General features: G+C 38.4%; 1 protein-coding gene across 1 annotated transcript in view; it reads left to right on the forward strand.

Annotated features, from left to right (window-relative positions):
• The window catches only part of SKAP1 (src kinase associated phosphoprotein 1), a 265,183-nt gene that overhangs the window by 8,906 nt on the left and 229,498 nt on the right, over positions 1-26,779 (forward strand). Inside the window, exon 2 of the mRNA XM_045836790.1 lies at positions 19,996-20,101. Within this exon, the coding sequence (XP_045692746.1) occupies positions 19,996-20,101 (106 nt within the window). The remainder of the gene's footprint in view (positions 1-19,995; positions 20,102-26,779) is intronic.

Raw genomic sequence — 26,779 nt, forward strand, 5'->3', positions numbered from 1 at the left:
TAGGTGATTATAACAGATGGCCTTGCGGGTTCAGAGTCTTTGAGTTCCACTGTTTAATTTTACTGTTCAGCTTTTCGTGGGAGACAGGACAGACGTGGGCCCGAGAACAGAGTGGTCCTAGCGTCCAGAGAGCACGTCTTCCTGAAGGCTGAGGGCCTGGGTGGAACCATTTACGAATTACTTAAGTTCTTACCTAACGTTGCTGATGTTCTAATACTCGTACGTTATAGGGGAATAAAAGTCTTCTTCACATAACAGGAGCTTTACTAAAATGTGTTCAGTGCCACATATTTATAATTACTTGAATCAATATTGTAGTTGAATCCGAATTAAGGTATTGCTTATAATCCAGTATGAGAAGTATGCTGGGATATTTAGCTACAGAAAATATCTGTTATCCGCTTTGTAATAAACCTCCTTAAAATTACACTTCCTTTAAAATAGTTTTCCTTTCTGATAACATGGTTTGTGAGCCCCTTTATCCATCATTTCCTTCCTTCCTTCCTTCCTTCCTTCCTTCCTTCCTTCCTTCCTAGTATTTTTATTAAGATATGATTTATGCCCATAAAATGCAAAAATCTTAAATGTTACAGCAGGGTGATTTTAATGTATGTATATACCTGTGTGACTGCTGCCCAGATCCAGACAAAAATGTTACCATTATCCAAGAAACTGTCTTTTCTGGTTCTGGAACTTCACACAATCAGTATGATCTCTTTTTTGTCTGTTCTCAATGTAATGTTTCCTAGAGTTAATCTATGTTGTGCCCTGTATCAGTTTTATCCTATCCTTTTTGCTAAGTAGTATCCCATTGTGTGAATATCCCACAGTCTGTTTATCCACTCGTCTGCTGATGGACACAGAGCTTTCAGTTCTGGGTTATCATGAATACAGCTGCCATGAGCATTCTTGAGTAACATGTTGTGTGAGCATGAACACTATTTTTCTTGGATTAATATCTAGGAGGAGAAGTACTGGGTCGTAGGATAGGCATGTGCTTGATTTTATTAGCAACTCCAAACGGTTTTCCAGAGCGATGGCGCCCATCCCACACTCCCACCAGCGGTGTACGCGGGCTCCCTTTGCTCCACGCCCTCGCCGGCACTTGGTCCTGCGGTCTTTTTATTTTCAGGTGTTCTGGTGGACGTTACGGTCCATGCGTTTTATTTTTGATTACAGCAATAATTCGTGAACATATTTTTATTGTAGAATAATTGCACAACATAGACATATATGGACAACTTGATTATTAAACATAGCAGTGTTGAATATTTTTCCATGTGAATTTGTCTACCTATTTGTCTATATTTAGACTGGTACACGGTATTTAAGATTTCATTTAACTGTTCTCCTATTGGTGGATGTTTAGGTTGTTTCCAAATTTTTTATATTTACGCAGTGCTGTAGAGAACATAGCTGTATGTGCATTTTTGTGTACATATGCAGATATTTCTGCAGGATAGATTCTTTTTTTTCCTTTTTAAAAATTTTATTGTTGACCCAGGGTCTGCCTGAGCCACGGACTTTTATTTCATTTCCTGTGATACGGTACCTGGGACCAGGCAAAGGGGGGAAAGAAGGACTGTGTGTGTTTATGGGTGTTTTAAGGGACTTTGGGATTTTAATGAAGACATTTAGTCATTAGTCTTAAGTCTGTGTAACTTTTGAATAAATATTAATACCTTTCCTCTTCACCCCCCCAAAATTATTGTTGTTCAAGTGCAGTTATCTGCTACCCCCCCCACCTCTCCCCCCCAACCCCAGCCAGCCCCACCTCCCTCCCCTGATTCCACCCCCTTGGTTTTGTCCATGTGTCCTTTATAGTTGGATAGATTCTTAGACTACCAAATGAAGACTGCAGAAGTGTTAATCCTAGATTTTTAGTCTGGCCACTAGTGAAAACTTAAAGTACTTTCTGTGTTTTAGTTTCTGTGTTTTTTCCTCTGTGCTGTGAGTATGTGGGTATTGTCATTTTTTTCCCCTTCAGGAGGTAGGAGAATTAAAAACATAAATACCACCTATCTCTTGGGTTATGGAGCAGAAACAATCAGCAGATTGAAACAAATCATATCCAGAATATGCGAGGTTTAAAACCAGTTCTGAACAAACTGAAAGTTATTTTCCCCCATTATGATACTTTTATGTAATCGGTATGAAAAAAGACAAGAGTTCCAGGAAGCCTTCAGTTACTAGGGTAGGAAAATGAAGCACTGAAGTTTTAGAGGTTCGGTTTCAGTGAGATATTTTTGAGTGACTGCAGAAGTCCTACCGGCCTGATATCCTCAGTGTTACAGTGACAAGGGGTCAGAAATAGTTGTTCGTTTCTACCGGAAGCCGTCAGTGAGACTTCACAGCAGTTGGATTCGCCACCATGCTGGTTTCTTCTGCAAAACAGCAAGCTTAAAGAGATAGTTGTGATGTTTAATGTAGTGTTCAGAATACCCAGATATCTAGAATGAAATGTGGTTTTCTGTTAGTATTTCCAGGGTGGAGATTGTGTGGTTTGGCGAACATGGTTTGTGGGGCATGGCAAGGCGAGTAGGCACAGTCTGTCACTAGAAAGGATGTCTTACTCTTACTCTTTTTTTAAAAAAAAGATTTTATTTATTTATTTTTAGATAGCAGAAAGGAGAGAGAAAGAGAGGGAGAGGAATGTTAATGTGTGGCCTCTAGTATGTCCTCCACTGGGGACCTGGCCCGCAACCCAGGCATGTGCCCTGACTGGGAATCAAACTAGCGACCCTTTGGTTTGCAGGCTGGTGCTCAATCCACTGAGCCACACCAGCCAGGGCTCTTACTCTTAGTCTTACTCTTACTCTTACATTTTTACTCCCTACAGTCATCCATCCAAACAGAGGGCCCCTGGGAGTCCCTCCTCCTCTTTGTCTCCCCTCTTTTCTTCCCTGTAATCCCAATAAACCTTTTCACCCTCCGCCCCACGCACCCCCAGGCCCCACACAGGGTTCCATCTCCAACCTGGAGGGGAGAGGTCTAGTCTTGAAGGCTTTAACTCCTTCAAAGTGTTCAGAATGAAGAATCTACAAGATAAACACTTTATTTTATCAGAAAAAAACATTAGGTGTCATTGAAAATGTAAGCAAAGATGAGGCTGAAGTAGCATCCTGCTCCTAGATTTTTTTTATACCCATGAACAGTTTTCCAATGTTTACATAGGTTTTTTCTTATAGAACGGTGTTTTTATGGGAAAAAGAACCAAGTTCTTAAAGCTGCTTCCCAGGCCAGCCCATTAAACAAAATGAAACAAAGCAAAACCAAAAATAAAAAAAAAACAACCAACAGCCCCACCTTATGAGTATATCGCTGAAGGAGAGGACTATGCGCATAATATTTTGGTGGGGGACGATCATCTAGCTTGGGACTCCAGAAAGCCTCTCTGCCCTGAAGCCTGGCTCACTCTGTGGGAACCCACCGTTTCTCTACCTGCTCCCTACCACCAGGCTCCGACAGCGTTTGTGACTGGGGACTGCCTCCAACGGGCAGGGCTGGGAAAGGAGTGAGGAGCTGGGTGAGAGCCACGTTTGGGCTGAGACCATTTAAAGCGCCAGAATGAGAGCAAGAACGGGCCCTCGCCCAGATGGGAGGAGAGACCCCGTGGAAGGACCCACAGGGAAAGAAGAGAATCACTTCTCATCTCTTTCTATTCTTCCCCCGCCTCCTCATCTCCAAGTCCATCTCCCACTGAAAAAGTAGGGCTGCCAGCAGGCTTGTAGGTGCCGTGATAAGAGGAGGGGGCTGGGAGATGGGGTGCGGAACGATGGCAGAAGCCAGCAGAAGGTTTTGAAGTGAAATGACAACAAAAGCAGCAGCAGCAGCAGCAGCAGCAGCAGCAGCAGCAGCAGCAGCAAGAGAATGGATATTTCTCTGCTCAAGCTCAGCCGGGACAACCATGTGCATTTAAAGAATCCTTGCAAATACTTGGAGACTTCTTTTTACTCAAGAGAGGACCTGAAATACTGCCCAGATTTGAACTTCGTAGAATTAATTTGATGAGTCATTTAGCTTCTGCCAACAACCCTTTTGCATCTCAACAAAAATATCAAATGTGTAATGCCAGTAGAGGCAGAAATTTATGCGGTATTCCTTTTAGAAGTGTGAATTCAGCTTTAGCTGTTCACATACTTTCACAGAGTATCCCCTCTAGGAATACTTTGACTGGTTTTTGGTTGATGACACTGTTTTCAGCAGCTTTGGACGTTCATCCTGCCCCCATACGGAAGGTTGATTGAAGCGGACTTTTGAGTTGTAGAAACATATCAACAAAAAAAACCCATTTGCAACTGTTAGGGAACACTGACTTAATTTTTTTTTCTTTCAGTGTATTAGGAGCATTACTTAGGAAACCGATGGAGGCAACCGTTATCTTTTAGTGGTTTGAAAAATGTGACCCAGAAGGGATCACTGCCCTCCAAATAAAAGAGTAGCCTAGTAAATGGACAGAGTCGGAGACTTGGGTGAATGTCAGAAACTTTCACCGGTTTACAAAAGCTAGTGACCTTGGGCGCATCTGGCTAAGCCAGAACCTTTTCAGATGGCCTCCTGCCCTGCAGTGGGATTTCCCAGGGATGTGCTGATCATGTCACGCCTACAGGGCCCCACATACCCTCTGTCTTCTTGTTCTTCTGTCTCTTCTCTTTTCTTCCTCTACTGTTTCCAGAATAAATAACCTACTTCGAAGCTGAGAAATCTGTGTTTTAGGGCAGCTGTGAATCATAATAGGAAGATGCACATTTGCCAGAGTTGTGCTTACCTTTTAAACATGGAACGTAAAGTAATTGTATATTGCTTTTATTTTTTAAATTTTGTTGTTGTTGTTCTATTACAGTTGTCCCCGTTTCCCTCCATTACTCTCCCCTGTCCTTCTCTCCCCCCACCTTCCCCCTCAGTCCTCCCCCGCCCCGTTGTCCTTGTCCATGGGTCCTTTATACATGCTCCTTGACTGGACCCTTCCCCTTCAAATATTGTGTGTTGCCACAAGCCTGCTTTGAAAAATAATCTTTCACCACTGTCCCTCTGGCCCCTCACCTTTATGTTCTGCTCTCCAAGCTGAAATTCTTTCAGTCTCTTCCACTGAGATCTGTCGCCTCAGGACCTTTGCACATGATGTTTCCATGCTTGCGCCATTCTTTTCCTCATCCCACCAACTCCCCATCTCCCTTCCACCTGCAACATGCCTACCTGGCCCGCTAGCTTGGGGCTTCCAAGTGAAAGGTCATTGTGTGAGAGGTCTTCCCCGACTCACCTTCTGTAGACAAGGTGTCTCTACTCTGGGCCTGTGCCCCCTCACTTCGCTTACTCTAACTTATGTCACAATTTATTCTAATTGTCTGTTGAAGTCTGTATTCTTTCTAGACTCTAAACTCTTAAAGTTAAGATCTATTTTGTTCACTTTTTTAGTAACCAGAATGTAATAAATACTCAATAAATATTTGTTGAAGAATAAAGACATTTAGGAAAAAAGAGGCATATTTATGGTGTGCTTCTGATTTCGTCTTTTCTCATTGGTGGAGGACATTTGTGTCACGTGGTATTGCCCACTCAGCAGTCGAAGGTCATCGAGTGTTATGGATAATGAGTGCCGTGATGTTAGAGGTGCCCAAAGTGTTCTTACGCAGTTAGTGACGGTTTTCCCAGTGGGTTCTGCAGTTGCAGGAGCCTAAGACATTTTGATGTAACAGGACACGCTTATAGAACTCTTAGAAGAGATCTTCTTTTTTAAATATATTTTTATTATTATTTTTTAATCTTTGTTCAAGTACAGTTTTCTCCCTTTTACTCCCATTCCAGCCCACCCACCCAACCCTCCCCACTTCCCTCCCATTACCACCCTCCCCCTAGTTTTTGTCCATGTGTCCTTTAAATTTGTTCCCGTAAACCCTACCCATTCTCCCCTGAAATTCCCTCTTCTCTCCCCTCTGGTCACTGTCAGCCTGTCCTCTATTTTAGTGACTTTGGTTATATTTTGCTTATTTCTTTGTTTTGTTGTTTAGGTTCCTGTTAAAGGTGAGATCATATGGTATTTGTCTTTCACTGCCTGGCTTATTTTGCTTAGCATAATGCTTCCTAGCTCCATCCAAGTTGTTGCAAAGGGCAGGAGCTCCTTCTTTCTCTCTGCTGCATAGAATTCCATTGTGTAAATGTACCACGGTTTTTTGATCCATTCATTTACTGATGGGCACCTAGGTTGCTTCCAGCACCTAGCTATTGTAAATTGTGCTGCTATGAACATCGGGGTGCAAAGGTTCTTTTGTATTGGTGTTTTAGTGTTCTTAGGATATAGTCCCAGCAGTGGAATTAGAAGAGATCTTCTAAGAACTCTTAAGGAAATTTTATAAAATTCTTAAAAGGTTGATCACTGAGTAGAAAGCCCACCAGACAGAACGGTGAGCTTGGTTGAATACAGGGAGTGATACACTGAGGGACCTTTTAAAACCTCTCGCGTGTTCGGTGGTGAGGAGTGTGTTTCTGAGCAGGGCCACTTACTCAGGCGCCTTCAGATCATGGTCACTGTAAGCGGCATCATCTTCTCAATTGACAGACAAATATATTATGTATTGGTCTGCAATTTTCTTTCCTTAACATCTTAATCAAGTTTTGATATCCAGTTTATGCTGGCTTTATAAAATGAGTTGGGGAGTATATATAATACTAGACATATCATTCCTTACCTAGCCCTTTCTTTTGATTATTGATGCCTTCTTGGTTCCTCTAGTAAGTTGGGGGGTATTTTTAGACCAGGTTAAAAAAGAAGACTAATGAGACAGATGGAAGAGGTTGTCTTTGTGTCATTTTATTCCCCCGAGGAGCTGACACTTGCAGGGGAAGGAACAAGGGCTTAAATTAACACTAAATGAGTCCTAAAGTGTTCTGAAAGGAAGCCTTGCAACAAAGTAATTTGAAGTGAAACTGAAAGAGTAAAGTCATCATAAAAATATCAAATCATCCTTAGTGACATCTTTGGAGGATAATGATATCCTATTGATTCCATTTTAGTATATAGATACAATTATATAGGATATTGTATTTTAAAAAATTTGTTAAGGGGAGCAGGAGTTCACAATAATACATACACTGGTCATCTAGAGGAATACAGTGTACCGTTCGTCTCCCACAGAGTTCTCTCCATCCCCCACGTCCTCCCCGCCCGGGTGGTCCCCTCTCCTGCTCACACCCGTGAGCCAGTGCAGCCTACTGCCACCGAGGGGAGGCAGGATGAGGAATAAAAGTTAAAGTCTATCTATCCAAATTATGAGTGATTCTACCTTATGGCTGCATGGTAATTTTTACTTTACATATTTTTTCTTACTCTAAAATATTTATTTAGAAACTATAGAAAAGCATGAAGACCTTAAAAATGCCTGTAATGCCACTCCCTAGAGACAACCGTGGTTAGTGTTGCAGTCCTAGACTGGCCTGTAGGAAGAACGCAGTAAAGGTTGGGTTAATGAGTGAATTTAGCCCAGGCTCTCCTTTCCACCCCGCCTCAAAATGTTAAGATTATACCATACACCAGTTTTAAAAAATTAATAGCCTTTGTTTTTTTAAGTTTTGATTTATAAAACTGTAACATAGTAAAGAATTCCCCTATTTTCCCTTCCTCTCAGTTTCCCCTATTATTACATTTTATATTAATATGATATATTCACTATGAATAATGAACTGATACATTATTAATTAGAGTCCATAGTTTATTCAGATTTCCTTAGTTTTTACCTAAGGTCCTTTTTCTGTTCTTGAATCCTAGCCAGAATACCTCATTTAATTTAGTTTCCTTAGACTCCTCTTGTCTATGACTGTTTCTCAGACTTCCCTTGTTGTTGATGACCTTCACAGTTTTTTTTAAATGTCTGGGTTGTTTTTTTTCAAGATTTTATTCATTTATATTTTTTTAGAGAGGGAAAGGAGGGAGAAAGAAAGAGAGAAAGAAACATCAATGTGCGGTTGCTGGGGGTCATGGCCCACAACCCAGGCATGTGCCCTGACTGGGAATCGAACCTACGACACTTTGGTTCGCAGCCCACGCTCAATCCACTGAGCTACGCCAGCCAGGGCTACCTTCACAGTTTTGAGGAGTGCTGGTCACTATATTGTAGCATACTCCTGTATTAGCATTTCTTTGATTTTTTTTATGATTAGACTAGGGCTATGAGTTTTGGGGAGGAGGATCACAGAGGCAAAGTGCCATTCTCACACATGTCAAGGGTATATACTATTAATATAATTTATAACTGTTGATGTTGACCTTGACCCCCTGGCTGATTACTGTCTGTGAGGTTTCTGCACTGTGAAGTTACTCTTTGTCCCCCCTTTCAATACTGTAGTCTTTGGAAGGAAGTCTCTGCGTGCAGCCCGCGTTTATGGGGTGGGAGCTATGTTCTCCCTTCTTTAAGGTGAAGTATTTGCATAAATTATTTGGACTACTTCTGCACTGGAGATTTGTCTCTGCTCCCTCGTTTATTAATTTATTTAGTTATTTATTTATATCACTATGGACTCATGAATACTTATTTTATACTTTGAGTTATCGCTGAATATTAGCTTCTTTTGTTACCTTATTTTGGCTTTGACTGTTGAGAACTCCTTTATTTGGCTTCTGTGCCTCATTAGTTAGTCAGTCTGTGTGTGTGTGTGTGTCTGTGTGTGTTTGGGGCACTTGCTCACCTCTTTCTGGTGCACTACAAGATGCTCCAGGCTCATCCTGTATATCGCTTGCCCCAGTCCTAAAAATCAGCCATCTGTCCCAGGAGCTTTGGTTCCTTTTATTAAAGGTTGGTATTAGAAACCAAAATCTGGACACTAGGTGTGCTCATTGTTACTGGGATTCTTTTTAGGCTCTGTCAGCTGACAAAACAAAGAAATATATGTTATTATAATCCTACATATACATATAACTACTAACATTCTATATGTAATCATCTGTGTCTAGATAAAGTTAAATGAGTTCTTTTACAGATGTCGCCAACTCTAACGCACTCTATACTCCTCTCCTTTTTCTGTTCTTGCTACTTGCTCCTCTTCATTGTGCTCTAACAGTGAGCAACCTGGCTCCAACCAATCACCATCCATTTGTTGTTTGATCAAAGTAAATACGTGTACAGACTGACAGTGTTCAGAGGGGAGAGGAGAGGGAATTTCAGGGGAAAAGGGGAAGGGTTTACAGGCACAAGTGTAAAGGACACATGGACAAAAAACTAGGGGAGGGTGGAAATGGGAGGGAGGAGGGGAGGGTTGAGTGAGTGGGCTGGGATGGGAGTAAAAGATGGAAAATTGTACTGCAACAACAATTAAAATAAAATTTTAAAAAAGTAAATACATATACAGTCTAAGAATTGTTTCCCCATACACCTATGAGAAACAACTTTATTGACCAGAGTCCAGTATTTATGTAACAATTCCTTTTGCCCTTACTCTTAAGCTATTCATTTCCAAAGTTTCTTAGGACAGCACCTTTTCCACACCCCCTTCACTGAGGTTATTTCGCATTCTTTCCTGAGTTCCTCCAACCTCCTAAATGAGTTTTTGAAATCTGAAGACATTAAGGTTCATTCTGTGTTGTAGATTTCTACAGGTTTTGACAAATACACAAGGTTGTGTATCCACTATTGAAGTGTCATTCAGCATTGTTTCACTGGCCTGCAAATCCCCTGTGCTTCACCAGTGTATCCCTCCCCTGGTCCTCTCAAACCCCTTGCCAACCGCTGATCTTTTCATTGTCTCTATAGTGTTGCCTTTTCCAGAATGTCATATAATTGGACTTATACAACGTGTAGCCTTTTCAGATTGGCTTCTTTTACTTAGTAACATGCATTTAAGTTTCCCTCATGTCCTTTCACAGCTTGATAGCTCATTTCTTGTTAGTGCAGAAGAGCGTTCCCCTCTCTGGATGTACCACAGTCTGTTTATCCATTCACCTACCAGCAGATGTCTTGGTTGCTTCTAAGTTTTGGCAATTGTGAATAAAGCTACTATAAACATCCATGTGCAGGTTTTTGCATGGACATAAAATTTCAATTCAGCTGGGTAAATTCTTAGGAGTGTATTTACTGGATCATATGGTAAGACTATGTTTAGCTTTGTAAGAAACTTCCAAACTGTCTTCCAAAGTGGTTATACGATTGGTATCTTGAAAGGAATTGTGTTGAATCTGTAGATTGCTATGGACATTTTAATGATGTTAATTCTTCCTATTAATGAATGTGGTATATGCTTCCACTTATCTGTATCTTCTTCGTTTTCCTTCTTTAGTGCCTTAATTTTCTGAGTGTAAGTCTTTTACATCCTAGGTTAAATTTATTCCTAGGTAGTTTATTTTTTCTTTGATGGAATTGTAAATGGAGTTGTTTTCTTAGTTTTCCTTCCTGATAGTTCATTTTTGGTGCATAAAAATGCAACTGATTTCTAGGTATTTATTTTGCACTCTGCTACTTTACTGAATTCACTTATCAGTTCTAGTAGTTGTTTGGTGAAATCTTTAGGGTTCTCTGTATACAATATCATGTCATCTGCAAATAGTAACAGTTTTACTTCTTTCATTCCAATTCAGATGCTTTTTATTTCTTCTTCTTGTTTGATTGCTGTGGCTAGGATTTCTAGTACTATATTGAGTAAGAGTGGTAAAAGTGGACATCCTGTCTTTTTCCTGATCTTAAGGAAAATGCTTTTAGTTCTTGCCCATTGAGTATGATGTTGGCTGTGGGTTTATCTACATGGCTTTATTATGTTTAGGTATGTTCCCTCTAGTCCCACTATGCTAAGACTTTTTATCATAAATTGGTGCTGGATTTTATCAAATGCTTTTTCTGCATCTATTGATATGATCATGTGATTTTTATTCTTCATTTTTTGTGGTGCATCCCATTTATTAGTTGGTGGATATTGTGCCAACCTTGTATCCCTGGAATAAATCCTGCTTGTTCACGGTGTGTGATCTTGTTAATGTATTGCTCAATCTGATTTGCTAAGATTTTGTTGAGCATTTTAGCATTTATGTTCATCAGGAATATTGACCTATAATTTTCTTTCATTGTAGGATCTTTTTCTAGTTTTGGAATTAGTATAATGCTGGCCTCATAAAATGAGCTTAGGAGTCTTCCCTCCTCTTGAATTTTTTGGGAATAGTTTGAGGAGAGGTGTTAGTTATTCTTTGGACATTTGGTAAAATTCATCTGTGAAGCCGTCTGGTCCAGGACCTTTTTGGGGGGGGAGGGGGTTTTGATTGGTGCTTCAATTTCATTAGTTATCATCAGTCTGTTCAGATTTTCTGATTCTTCCTAATTCAGTTTTGGAAGATTGTTTGTTTCTAGTAGTTTATCTATTTTGTCCAGATGGTCCAATTTGTTGGCATGTAGATGTTCATAATATCTTCTTACAATCCTTTGTATTTCTTGGGTGTCCATTACTACTTCTCTTCCATTTCTGATTTTATTTATTTGGGTCGTCTCTCCTTTTTTCTTGAAGAGTCTGGTTAAATATTTGTCAATATTGTTTATTTTTTTCCAAGAACCAGCTCTTGTTTCATTGATTTTTTGTATTGTATTTTAGACTCAATTTTGTTTATTTAAGTTCTGATCTTTATTATTTCCTTTCTTCTACTCACTTTGGGTTTTGTTTGTTGTTCTCTTTCTAGTTCCTTTAAGTGTAAAGTTAGCTTGTTTATGTGAGATTTTGTTTCTTGAGGTAGGCCTGCAATGCTATGAATTTCCCTCTTAGGACTGCTTTTGCTATGTCCCTTAGATTTTGGGTTGTTCTCATTTGCATTTGTTGCAAGGTGTCTTTTAATTTCTTCCTTGATCTCATTGTTAACTCATTCATTGTTTAGAAACATGTTATTTAGCCTCCATGTCCCTGTGTGGTTTTCAGTTTTTTTGGTGATTGATATCTAGTTTCATATCACTGTGGTCAGAGAAGATGCTTGGTATGATTTTAAGCTTCTTAAATTTATTGAGACTTTTCTGTCTAACATGTGGTCTATTCTAGAAACTGTTTCATGTGCACTTGAAAGGAATGTATATCATGCTGCTTTGGGGTAAAACACTCTGAAGATATCAATAAATCCATCTGATCCAGGGTGTCATTTAAGGCTGATATTTTCTTGTTGATTTTCTGTCTGGAAGATCTACCCATTGATATCAATAGGTTGTTAAGATCCCCTACTGTAACTGTATTACTGTTGGTCTCTTCCTTTATGTCCATCAAGATTTGCTTTATATATTTACGTGCTTCTATGCTGGGTGCATAAATGTTTACAAAGGTTGTATCCTCTAGTTGGATTGTTCTCTTTATCGTTATTTAGTGTTCTTCTTTGTCTCTTACTGTAGCCTTTGTTTTAAAGTCTATTTTGTCAGATATAAGCATTGCAATCCCAGCTTATTTTATTTTAATTTGCATGAAATACCTTTTTCCATCCCTTCAGTTTTAATTATTTTTGTAATATAATTTTAATTATATTATTTCCATCCCTTCAGTTAAAATTATGATTTTAGACTAAAATTATTTAGTCTAAAACAATTTATTTCCATGACATTTTATTTTGTTTACATAATACTTTATTTTTGAAAATAACCTTTTAAAGGGGAAGAATGATACCCATTGTCGTAAAACTAAAATTGCACATGGAAGCACTGATAAGAAAATTCACGTAAATAACTTGCAATCTCACCATTTTGAAATATTTCATTATCTTTTCATTTTTTGTGTATTTGTCATTACTCCCCTTTATTCTGCCTCATTTCTGTGCTTTCTCTTTTGCCTTGATTGTATTTGCTCAGGGTTTATCAGTTTATCGGAATTCCCCCTCACCTCCGGAAAATCCCAGCTCTTACATTTACTTAGCATTCATACTGTTTTTCCACTATTTTTAAGTTCAGTGGGTTTTTAACCACTAAGCTGTGCAATGGGACCCTTTTCAAAATTAAATTCTTATGTGAAATTCCAGTCTATAAATAGACGAACGCGCTGGTGATGAAAACAAATGGGAGTGAGGGGAAAGGGGGAGTTTCTTCGAGTCCCTCTCACTGGACCTGCCCCCCCACTCCTTTTCTGCCTTATCAGAAGCTTATGACTCCAGAGAGCACTGCTAGACAGCCGCTGTTCTGATTTATTAATTCTGCTTTTATCTTTATTGTTTCCTTCCTCCCGTATTCCACAGGCTGCTTTGATTGCTCTTTTCTGATTTTTTTTTTTAGTTTGGTTCCTATTGAATTTATTTTCACTTTTTCTTATTTAATACTGGAAAAATTTAAGTCTGTGAGTTTGTCACTCTGTACAATGTTGGTCAAGTGATATTTTATAAAGGCTGTTTTCTCAATAGGTGGTTATTATAGTTTTGAGTTTCCTCTTTGACCCACAGTATAGGTAAGAGTGCGTTTTTAATGTCTGCGTATAGGGGGATTTGTTCACTCTGTTAAATAGTAAGTTCTGGTTTTATTTCATAGTGGTCATAAAATAAGATCTTCTCTAATTTTGAACTTGTAAGAAATTATTGATGTTTCTTTGTGTTCCAGTGCTTAATAAATTCTTATAAATTTTCCATGCTAGTTGTAAAATGTGTATTCTATTTTTAGGTTATAGAGTTTAGTTCACTTCTATTAACTCTTATTTATATTATTTAAATTCTCTGTATCTGCCTGATCTGACGTAGCGGCCACTCTCCACATGTGGCTACCAAGCATTTGAAATGGGACTGGTATGAACTGATATGTGATATTAAGTATAAAATGCATGCTGGGTTTTGAAGATTTAATGCAAAAAAGGCAAAATATCTCAGTAATAATTTTATATTGATTACATATTGAAATGAAAATATTTTGAATCTATTGAGTTAAATAAATAACTGTCACTAAAATTAACGTCATCTCTTTCTGGGGTGCTTTTTGAAATGAGGCTACTAAAAAGTTTAAAATTACATGTGTGATTACTTTATTTCTATGGGACATAACTGGCCTATATAATTATATATTTTTGTCCATTTGACCTGTTAAATACTAGTAATAACATTACAATTTTTTCAATGATTTCTATTTATATTTCTTACAACTTTCACTTATACAGGGTCCAGCACAAATGACACCCCTTTTTTATTACAAAATCTTCTGTTACAAAATCCTAAACATGTCATTATGTAACATAACACTATCACACTCAAGCACACCATATGACATTTTAGCTGAAATGTTCAAATTAAAACTTATAAATTCTTTACACTCATATTATTACCCTGCCAGCCACACTGAGGCGATACTCCTGCCCAACCCTGTGTGCAGTGCCGTGCTGTTTAGCGCAGAACAGTTGGTCCTTTCTGTTGTGGGTTGTACCTGGTGAAGTGACCGTGTTGGCCTGTTTGAGTTCTATTTTGATATTGATTATTGCTATTCTCGCTTTTAAAGCAAATTGGCCTAGGAATGTTTTGTATACCTCTCTCCTTTTAACTTCAGTTCATTTTGTTTCAGGTGAGTGTTTTGGAAGAGTAATTAAATTAATTTTATGTTTTGACATGATCTGAAACTTTTTGCTTCTAGTAAAGGAGTCTATTTTTTACATTGTCTTCAGTGTTATGTTGTAAGTTCTATTCTATGCTATTTGTTTCTCTTTTTTCTGTGTTTTATTGTATTGACTATTTAAAAAGTCTTTTTATTATATTTTTATTACATTATTATTTTGAACAATCATAGTTTAACTAATTTTCTTTAATTATCACTATCAAAGATGGAATAGTTCTCACTGGCCCTATGTAAATGAGTAATTTAACATGTTTTTTTTCCTTTCTATTCCTTTTATTCCATTGTGGTCACAAAAGTAAGATTTTTCTAATTTTTAGTTTTTAAGAAATTATCGATATAATCTAGTGTTTAATAAATTTTTATAAATTTCCCATGTTAGTTGTAAAAGGTATATCCTATTTTTAGCTTACAGAGTTACTTTTGATATTTTTATAAATTTAAACCATACCTACCACAATTACCTAGATTATTTTTGTGGTTTTACTACTCGTCACCACCTTTCTGTTGATCAGGGTATATCCTTAAGAGGCTTTTTATGATCTCACCTTTAACAGGAACCTAAACAACAAAACAAAGAAACAAGCAAAATATAACCAAAGACACTGAAATAGAGGACAGGCTGATGGTGACCGGAGGGGAGAGAAGAGGGAATTTAAGGGGACAGTGGGAAGGGTTCACGGGAACAAACTTAAAGGACACATGGTCATAAACTAGGGGGAGGGTGGTAATGGGAGGGAAGTGGGGACGGTTGGGCGGGGGGCTGGATTGGGAGTAAAAGGGAGAAAGTTGTATCTGAACAATGATTAAAATAAAATTTTTTAAAAAAGAGGCTTTTCTTCAGGAAAGAATGAAGGTGGTAGACATTGAGAGCTATAACTGTTTGAAACTGTTTTTTTCCCCCATCTCCTTGTGTGTAACCAATATCTTGGCTTTTTACATTCTTGAGCACATTTTTTTTCCTTTAAAACTCTGTAAATATTCCATCTTCCCATTTTGTAGAGAGGCCATTTTTATTCTGTTGCTTTGTAGGCAACTTATTTTTTCTGTCTGGGTGTTTGAGGGATGTTTTATTTTCTTTAAATTTTGAAAGTATGTTGTTATTTATATTTTGTTATGTAAAGATGTTTATTTATATTTTTATCAACTTTATTGAGCTGTAGTTCATATACCATAAAACCCATCCATTTGCAGTGTACACTTCAACAGCTTTTAGTATATTCAGAGTAGTGCAATCATCAGCACACTAAATTTTGGAACATTTTCATCATTCCAAAAGAAAACCTAACCCTCAATCCTTCTCCCTCCTTCCCTCCCACAGCTCTAGGCATCCATTAATTCACTCTCTTTCTCTATAGATCTGCCTATTCTGTATATTGCATATAAATGCTGTCCTTATGACTAGCGTATTTTGCTTAGCATAATGATTTCAGAGATTCATTCATGTTGTAGCATATATCAGTATTTCATTTCTTTTTATTGCCGAATAATATTCCCTTGTATAGATATACCACATCGTATTAATTCATTCATCTGTTGATGCACATTTGGGTTCTTTCCACGTATTGGCCATTAAGAATGATGCTGCTCCCCTGACTGGTGTGGCTCAGTTGGTTGGGCATCATCTGACAAAGGGAAAGGTCACGAGTTCGATTCCCAGTTGGGACACATGCCTGGGCTGTGGGTTTGGTCCCTGGTTGGGGCACACGAGAGAGATGTTTCTCACGTTGATGTTGCTCTCCTCCTCTTTCCCTCGCCCTTCCCCTTTTTCTAACTATAAATAAATATATATATTTTTAACAGAATAAGATGCTAGGAATATTTGTGTACAGGTTTTCGTTTAAACATCCATTTTCATTTCTCTTGGTTATATATCTAGTAGTAGAATTGCTGGGTCATGTTGAAACTTTCTCTTTAGCCTTTTGAAGAGCTGCCAGACTATTTTGCCAAGTGTCAGCACCGTTTTACATTCCTAGCAGTAGTGTATGAGGGCCCAGTTTTTCTGAATGTCCAACAACAATCATTATTGTCTGCTTTTTGACAGTATCCATCCTAGTGTGAAGTGGTATCTCACTGTGCTTTTTAAATTTTCCTAAATTTTTTGGAGTGACATTTGTTAATCAGCTTATATGAGTTTCAAACAAAAGAAACAAACAAAAACTCATAAGCACAGACCACAGTGTGGTGTTTGCCAGAGGAGGAGGCGGGTGGAGGGAGGTAGAAGAAGGTAAAGGGGTCAGATATATGGTGGCAGAAGGAGACTGGCTCTGGGTGGCGAGAACACAGTACACAAGTGGTGCATCATTGTGCTTTGGGTTTGCGTTTCCCTGATGGCTATTGGTGCTGAGCATCTTTTTCATGTTTTTAATTGGCCATTTACATCATGTCTTTTGCTAAATAACTATTCAGATCCTTTGTTCACTTTTAAATCGGGCCATTTGTTTTTTCATTATTGAGTTCTAAGACATTGTAAGTCTCCTATCAGCTATGTGATGTGCAGAAGTCTTCTCCCGTTCTGCGGGGTGTCTTTCCACTTCTGTGTTAGCACCCTTGGAAGCACAGGTTTTTACTTTTGATGATGCGCGATGCTGCTTGTTCTTTTGGTGGCATACCTGAGAAAAGATGGCCTGATCCGAAGTCATGAGGCCATGACTTTATTTTGAGAGTTTTGCAGTTTCAGCTTTTACATTTGGGTATTTGGTGCACTTTGAGTTAACTTTTGTATATTGCATGAGGTAGGAGCCACACTTTGTTCTTTTGCACGTGGATGGATATTTAGTTGTTTCAAAACCATTTGTTTTTAAAAAAACCAACCTTGTTCATTCCTATTGGATTGTCTTGGTATCCTTGTCAAAAGCTAATAAATGACTTGAAATGTGAGTGTTTCTTTCTTTCTTTTTTTAAAAGATTTTATTCATTTATTTTTAGAGAGGGAAGGGAGGAAGAGAGAGAGAAACATCAATGTGCGGTTGCTGGGGGTCATGGCCTGCAACCCAGGCATGTGCCCTGACTGGGAATCGAACCTGCCACACTTTGGTTCGCAGCCCATGCTGAATCCACTGAGCTACGCCAGCCAGGGCTGTGTGTTTATTTCTGAATTCTCAATTCTGTTCTTTTGATCTACATCTACCTCTGTGCCGGGGCCATGTTGTCTTGATTACTGTAGCTCTTTAGTAAGTTTTGAAAGCAGAATATGTGAGTCCTCCTAATTTGTTCTCCTTTTTCAAAATTGTTTTGGTTATTCTGGGTTCCTTGACTTTCCTAATGAATTTTAGGATCAACTTGTCAATTTCTGCAAAAATAAAAAGATGTTTTGATAGAGATTGCATTAAGTCACTAGATCAATTTGGTGAATATTGTCATCTTAACAATAATAAGTCTTCTCATCTATGAACATGGGATGTCCTTCCGTTTAGGTCTTTAATGTCTTTCAGTAATATTTTATAGTTTTTGGAGTTTGAGTTTTGTGCTTCTTTTGTTAAATCTCCATATATTGAATTCTTTTTTATGCTGTCTTAAATGGAACTTTCCTAATTTCATTTTTAGTTTGTTCATTGTTGCTATATAGAAAATCGATTGATTTTGTATATTAATCTTGTATCCTTCAAACTTACTAAACTCATTTATTAGTTCTGATCATTTTTAGTGGATTCCGTAGAGTTTCAATATACAAGACCAATCAATATGCAAGCAGAGATAGCTCTACTTATTTCTTTATAATCTAGACTCTTTTCATTTTATTTTCTTGCATAATTGCCTTGGCTAGCACCAGTACAATGTTGAGTATAAATGGTGAGAGCAGTCATTCTCATCTTGTTCTTGACCTAGGAACAGGGAGAAAGCATTGAGTCTTCTACTGTTAAGTATGATATTAGCTGTTGGGGTTTTGTAGATGTTTTTTATCAGGCTGAGAAAATATTCTTCAATTCCTAGTTTGTTGAATGATTTTTATCATGAAGAGCTTTTGAATTTTGTCAATTTTTTTCTGTAGCTTTTGAGATGATCATCATGTGTTCTTTATGTGTTTTCTTTTAACATTTTTTTGTTGTTGTTCAAGTATAGTTGTCTCCATTTCCCCCTACCAATCCCCCCTGTCCCACTGCTCCCCATGGATTTCATTTATTTTTACCTTTTAATTTAACTTCCCATCTCCTCAATCTTTAGCCTTCATAGGACCTTGGAGGAACCCACTAAATGACATATGCAATAGATGTGATGCAGGGCTTAGAAGCTGATGGTGGTCCTCTGTGAAAATTTTAATTTTCTGAATCTTATACCTCATCAAAAATGTTGGTGATGGCTACTTAGGATTTTTTTGTTTGGTGATTTTAAATGGTATGAATGTAAAACAGATTTTTAAGTGTGCTTATGGAACCCAACTGTATACATTCTAAAATTATTTTGATAGCTTATATCATATAAGCTATCATATTGCAGGTGCTATTTTTAGAAGTGGAAAATTTTAACTGTGTTATTATATACTTTTTGGGGGATGATAACCCATTTATGCCTAATAAAGTATGTATCTAGTATGTCTGACCATCATAACCATTATCAATGTATTTTGTCTTTGATAACTTAACAGGTGCCACCCCTAATTTCTTTCAATATATCATGATTTGTTTCATATTAGATATTTCTACCATGTCCCTATGTTATAATATATACTCATATTAATTGAAGTTTCCTTCTCTTGGACACATTTTTCTTTTCCATGCGGGTTCCTTCATTTGGTTGCATTGTCATTTTCATTGATGATGCATCTGCTAATTAATTTTTCTTCTTCAGATTCCTGCCCTTTTTGTTCTTGACTTTGCAGTTCAGCTCTGCTTTTCATTTCAGCTCTATTTACTGGTATTTTTCTAGCTTCTATTGATCTGTGACATTTCATGAATTGCTTGTGATACTTATGTTTATGAAAATGGTAGTCCATCCTCTGCCATCAATAATACTACTAAAATGTTCCTTTAAAATCATTTAGAAAATAGTTTTTATCTTGTTGATATATGCCTTAACTTTCTAAATCCATTGCAGTGTCTTAGATTATCAAAAGGTGTCACTTACAGGCACATATAAAGTTTTATTTATTTTTTATTTTGATAAAATGTACCATTTTAACCATTGTTAAGTGTACAGGTCTATGGAATTAAGTGCATTCACATCGTTCTGCAACTTTAAAGTTTTTAAGGAGAAAATAATATTCATTTCTTTTTTAAAAAGATTTTATTTATTTATTTTTAGAGAGGGAAAGGAGGGAGAGAGAGAGAGAGAAACATCAATGTGCAGTTGCTGGGGGTCATGGCCTGCAACCCAGGCATGTACCCTGACTGGGAATCGAACCTGCGACACTTTGGTTCACAGCCTGCGCTCAATCCACTGAGCTATGCCAGCCAGGGCTTAATATTCATTTCTTAATTCTTCAGGTTTTCCTCTTTCTCCCTTAGTACTTCTTCTCTGTTGACCAGCTTTCTTTTTCTTTTAGACGCCGAGGAGTTTCTAGCAGAAGATTTGAGGAATGAGAACCTCAGTGCTGTCGCGAGGGACCACAGAGACCACATTCTTCGGGGCTTTCAGCAAATCAAAACTAGGTTTGTATAGACGGTTCCATTCTTCCTCTTCGTAAGCTTTAAAACAGTTTATAATCAGTGAAATCTACCTTAGTAGTGTATAAATTAACAAGGTAAGACATACCTCTCATAGTTCTTTATACTTGATATAGGCCTAATGAATATTTTAATGTGTTTGTTTATTTACTTACTTAAATGCAAGATAAATTAGCCATTTCCATGAGGCTTAATAAATATTTACTGAATTGAATTGGAAGTGGGCAGGTATAGCTAGCGTAGTTTAACAAAATAGGAATATTTTGATAATTATGTATCTTGAGATAATTATTCTGCCTTTGGCATTGGATGATGTTGGTCTTTCCTGAACACGTTTGCGAAACGAGTGGAGAAACGAAACCTCTGTGCTTGTCCGAGCTACCGAAGGGAAGCTGTCAGGCCAGTGCGAGATCACTCGTTTTCTTTGTGGTTTTTGGTCCTGATTTAACTTCACATCTCCTTTCCTAGTGAAAAAAAAATGTAAACCGGACTTAGCCAGTTACTTCCTTGACAGTACTGGAATGTTTTAGTCTCAGGCTGGGTTGGGATATCGTGTTTATTTTTTTAATAAGAGGCCCTAACCTAATTTGCATCTTTTACAACGTGAGCAGCTGATGGATGCATACACCTGAATGGGGCAGGAAGAAATAAGAACTATCCTTTACAATATACTTCTCAAAGACTTGGGATGTGGTGACTGCGAGAGGGTTGGGGATAAGTGAGCATTGCTTGAAGCCTTTTCCAACCTGGTGGCAATGTGACTCAGACTGTTGGATCTGAGTGCTCTCGGAAAAAGGGGAGCATCTGCGGGGCTGTAACTGGGAGTTAATTTGTGTGGCTGACCGATCTCAGCATCTACTTTAGAAACCTCACCGAAACGCCTTGGAAGCAGGGAGCTTTATCCTTTCAAAGGGCACAGCCAGACTCTATTCCCTCCAGGAATGTGAGAGAACCTCACAAGATGCTCTGCTGGATCTTAATCGATCTTTCCTGCTGGCTAATTAAGCATCACTTTTACTCAGCAACTGGGGACTGTGTAATTATCAGCCTGGGTTGCCCTGAATAATTGAAACAAACAGAATGCAGAAGATAGGAGCTTGTTGCAAAAGTGAAAATATCTATAATATTTGGTAGGCTGGAAGAGTGTTTAAAACAAACTTCTTCATAATGTTCTTTATTAGTAGATAAGCTCAGACTTGGTTGTGAACCTGAAAGCTTAGTTAGTAACCCATAGACTTTCTTATTTCTTAATAATACATAGTTGACCCTTGTATAATAAGGATCACAGGAGGAATAAAGATGGAATTATTTTTTTTCTTTTTTAAAATTTTCTGTTTCTACTGGGGTAGAATTATTTTAAATTGTATTATAGGGAGAGGAAATGCACAAAATATAATTTTGTGCATGGGGGTGTTATTGGTATAAATCTGTGTTAAGGAATGCCAAACAATTTTATTGCATTTGTAGGGACAAGTAGGAATTTTCCTTTCTCACATTTGTACCATAGCATTTGGAAATGTGAAATTCCCAACCTGAAATTGGTAACAAAAGGTGATTTTGTGGTGACTTGTTATCAGTTCCATAGTACTTCTTAGTCCTCTTTTTAAATACATACACACACGCGCACACGTAGAAGCCGTACTTGTTATGGGGTACGGAGGGTTCCCTGTTCTCGAAGGACTTGCTGTGTGGTTTGTGGGATAGAGAGTCAGGAAATAGCCAGCAGGAGCTTTAGGAAACATCTGCATTTTGATGGGAGCTTTCTGTTCATTGATTTGTTGCAAGAAAGATGACACATTATTTAGAATTTCATAATTATCACATCACGGAGGAAATGAGGAGCCAGAAATTAGATACCGCACAAGAAAATGGGAAAAGGAGACTCTTTCCTCTGGCAAGCTGTTTAAAGTTGCCTTATGTCCACCCATTCAATCATTCTCCTGTTACTATCACCCTTGTTTCACTGAATCCTCCTCTTCAGCCACACTGCCTCTACAGCCCCATTTATATAGCTGGTCAGTGCTTTGCATTCGTATGTACAGATACCAGTTGGTTTGAAAGCACTGAAAGCAATACCAGGCACACTTACTCCTGTGTGACAGTCGGATCTCCCCTAAAAGCTAGGTGTGAAAAGAAATTTGGAAGGCATCAAACTTGAGAGTTAGATGCTGAGTAACATGAACAGAATTACCGAAAGTCATTTAAAAAGTTTCCTCTTTAGTCATGTTAAAGCAATAATATTTCAGGGGCTTGGGTATCCTCCAAGCGCTCATCTGCTCTTAAGTACAAGTAGCTGGGCTATTCCCTCCCTTCCCAGATTTAAAAATGAAAAACAAAACTGTATCTGTATCTCTACCTACATATGAGGGGGGTGGTTTGGGCTTAAAGGTGTTCCCAATGAAAGATAATGTTTTCCATGTAAGACAAAATAAAAAACGGATGGCGATCCGTGGCTGCAAGGAAATGAAGCGCTGTTGTGGCATTTGATGTCCCGAGCTGTGATGTTTATTGCTCCCCTTCAAACCGCCTTCCCATTTAAACCTTCTCCCTGCAAACTAACGGTTTTCACATTCCTAGTCCAAGTTTTCATTGAGCTCTTTAGAGAATGATTAGGATGAAAGCCAGGCAGAGACTCCTCTTGTTTTATTACGGTGGTCACTGCAGGAGCAGCGCCAGATGTGAGACACCTGGCACGAAGCAGACATGATCTACACGCAGATGCTGGACGGCGTCCTTACGCATTTGGAGAAACCGTCAAGCAGTTCTTGCGTTTGATTCGGGGGGAAAGCCATCTGACGGCAAGAGTACATTCAGAGTGGGGGAGGGGATGAAGAAAGCAGAAGGTTTTCACTGCTGAGGTAGGGATACATTGTCTCTCAACGGCCCACTCTGGAACAACTAGTCCTTTATGTTCACTGTTGGAAGTGAAGGTGAGAGCCAACAGAAACAAACTTGGAGTATTGTTTCCTTTTGTGGGGCTTAGAGGAGTTCCAGAGAGAGAGACAGGTAGATTGATGGTAGCGTGTTGGAATGGAAAGAAATAAAAAAAATAATTTTATGTACCAAGGTTATAGCACCAAACCCACAAAACCCAAGACATTTAAAGTACAGGCTGACAAGAGTATCGTGAACATGTCTCATTGTGGGTGGTTAGCATATAGCTCTGTATGAAACATGATACGTTAGTACAAATGTTATAAAAGTAATTCCAGTTTTCTTTGGGAACTCCAAGTTTCTTTTTCCCCAGCTTAACATGGATTTAGCTTTAAAACAGGATTTAGCTTGAGAATACATCATTCAGATGTCTTTGTATTATAGGAAGAAAGACAAGAAGTTAGTCCGATACAACTCTTGGGAACAAGAGTTTCTGAGTATTATAAGTTCTGTAAAATATCATTACCATTAGTTACACAGAGAGTTTTGCTTTTCCTAAGTGCTGGTTATTGAGTTTTAAAAATCCAAAAAACACATTCAAATGGAGTGTGCTTATTGAGAGAACTAATACGTAATGTGCTGTTCATACGTACGTGTGGCTCGCAAGTTTAGGTATTTGGTCATAACATCTCCTTCTGTTGTTCATTTTGCTCCTTATACTGCAGTTTCAGTGCCAGCACAGAGAGAAAAAAGAGTGGGAGGTACTTGTACAAATCCATCTAAGTTTAAAGAGCTCTGAAAAGGCTCAAACGTCATCATAATAATTTGACCACATCTTGAAGGTTAAAACTTTGTTTCTTCCTTTTTTAGTCCTATCCCTTCCTCCCATCCTTAAAGCAAGAATGAAAACAAAAACCCGCAACCACTTCAGCGCTCTCAGCTGTTGAATTTTATGCCAAATTCCTGCACTAGTTTTCTGCTATTCAGTGAATGTATCAGTACGTTGAGATTCCCAACTGATTGTGTTAAAGACTTTTAAAGATACACGTATCTGGGAGCAGGGGAGTCGTATTTATTTCTTTTTTTTAGTCTGAAATGCTCTACAGGTGGGACTCATGTAAGAGTAGCTGCTGTTGGTCCCTTGGCGTATCCAGGAGCGGTAGGGCATCGTACGGTGCTCTTCATAGCGCGTCTCCTGTCCTTTCAAAGCAGCCTTGAAATGCACAGCTCTCCTTGTAATTTCATGACGACGATTATTTTGTTTATTCTTTCCCTCATATGGGTCTCTTGGATTTGACACCAGCTCCAAGATCAAGTTGATCCATTTATTTTACCTTGGGCTATTATGGTAGTGTTAGTGGGCAGAAGCTTCTCCCTTCGGTTGTCCCATAAAATAAGTAAATATTTTATATAAGTAACTGACTGTAATAGTATTTCAGTATTTTTTATGCAAAATGATAGGTGGGTTTAAAAAAAATTTGAATGAATATACTTGTTCCTTTCAAAACTTTTGTTAAAAATTTCCAGTGTTGAGCCCTTTAAACACAATATGTTTTATCAAGAGTGAAAGGAATTTTGAAAAGTGACATAGGAGACGGGTCACCAAGCTTGCACCCTTCAGGCTGGACTAACTGGTTAGAGTAATTAGCACTACTCTTCAGCCACGTATTTAAGTTGCTGAAATTTGCTTTACTCCTGATAGAATTGTAGCTATTATCCTTTGGGCACATTCCTGTTATCGACTCAGTGTGAATTTGTCTTGGAAGGTCTCAGAAAATCCTCAGTTTCTTACTACATGAAGCTTTTCTATTTGTTTATTAATGGAGGCTTTTAATTCATACACTGTGTGAAAAGATCATTTCTGTGAACTGACTGTCTTCATTTGACCACCATTTGCTTTGGCCTTGATTTTCGGTCTCATTTAATCTGGAGCCAGCCTTTCGTCCCAGCGCTGTACTATTTTCACTGCTCACAGAGAGCCAATGAAAAAATGCCCCTCTGAGGCATTCTGTGGAATGTGGAATTCTGTTCGTCTGTCTGTGGATCTCCAGGAACCTTGGCACGTGGGACCTTCTGATTGTGGTTTTCTCTACTTTTCTTGCTTTCTCTTATTTCTGATACAGACCCACACCCTCTCCTCTCCTGCATGACAGTGAAATGGGAGCCCAGGAGAGAGAAACGCAAGAGCTGGGGCTGCTGTCAGGAGCCCAACCCATTGTTCTGACGCTCTGTCTGTAACACTGGCCGACTCCATTGAAGATTTCCCTAATGACGATCTTACATTTTCACTTTTTAGCTGTCTCCCCCGAAATGTTGTTTCCAATTATTGTTTGCCCAAATGTTACAAAAATGCAAGTCTGACCAACCAAACCTTGAAATCTCTATTCGATTTCTTATACGGTAATGCTATGATGTTGTTGTTTTTTTTTAATTTGGAAAAGGATGCAGGAAATGTCATTTCCTTAGGATTTTCTTTTATTTCCTGATTCTATTGAAAACGAGTTGGGTGTAAAATGGGTTTCTATAATCACACCATGTGAATCATTTCTTCTCCGGAAGCCGGATCTTCTCTCCCACTGTGTAGCCTCATCTAGTCTCCCCGAAGTGCAGCGCTAGCAGGGTTGATAATGAAATGCGGTCCTACTTATCACGCTCGGCAAAGAGCTCAGAGAAGACGGGGGAAAAAATCAATCCCACAGGAACTTCTCCAGTGCTAGATATCCATATTTAACCCCCATGCATTTAAAATGGAAATGAGATATCTTAGGGTTTTAGTTTTTGATTTACACAAGATGTCACCGCCTCCTTGGCAACTGGAATACTTTATGGACCAACTGCTGACCCGTTTGGGAGGATCTCAGCCTATTGCCCCAGGTCCAGTGTCGTTTCTTCATATTTCTTTCAAAATTCTCAGCAGTGTTTTGCAGTAGTTTTTGATTCTTCAGGCTTCAAAGGATGCCCCATCCAGGGCCAATCTTCTGGAAGAAAAAAACATGTTGTGTTGGGGAGCCGATAGCTCACAAAGGAAAGGACAGCTGTTCCTGCGGCAACTCTTAGCTACAGCCAATTAATAAGGAGTTTGCAAACCAGGAATACCTTGCCTTTGTAAAGCCAAGAAGACTCCAACACGGTGCTAGTGCTTTGTTAGGAAATTCCCCCTTGGAGTGACTCAGTTTTCAATAGGCCAACTGTAAACTGTTTTCTCATAGACACATTGTGGTTTATGTACGATGCATTATCATGAAATGTTCAAACTCAAGCTGATATAGGATCTTTGCTGATCCTATAATGATTAAACTCCCTGGAGTTTGTGAGCCTTTTTCGAGGTTCTCATTATAATTTACAGAAAATTTATACCCACATAATCTCCAATTCGCTATTCCCCTAAGTTATTCTAGTGAGTGTTTCACATTTGTGAATTCCGCCATAACCAGAGTCCACTCTACAATTTAGTAATTGAGACTTTCTACCATGTCTACCAAATGCCTTTGTTCCTTTGTTGATGAGAGAACTGGTATATAAGAAATTACTCGAAGTATCAGAATTAATGAAAGATTAGGGTTTAGAATGTAGAACTTCCAATTGGTTGCTTAGTTTGCTTAGACAAGCCATTGCAAAAAACAAACAAACAAACAAACAAACAAAAAAAACAAAAAAACCCGAACTGGCATCTTTCAAAAGATTATTGATTTGAAAGAACTGTAGATAAATATTGAAGTTTAGTTAATTATATATGCATGCTGGAATGTTTCGGGTTGGAATGTACTGATGCAGTTTATTTTGGAATGC

Source organism: Phyllostomus hastatus, unplaced genomic scaffold, assembly GCF_019186645.2.
Source record: "Phyllostomus hastatus isolate PE091 unplaced genomic scaffold, TTU_PhHast_1.1 phas_contig_210, whole genome shotgun sequence".
Classification (NCBI taxonomy): domain Eukaryota; kingdom Metazoa; phylum Chordata; class Mammalia; order Chiroptera; family Phyllostomidae; genus Phyllostomus; species Phyllostomus hastatus.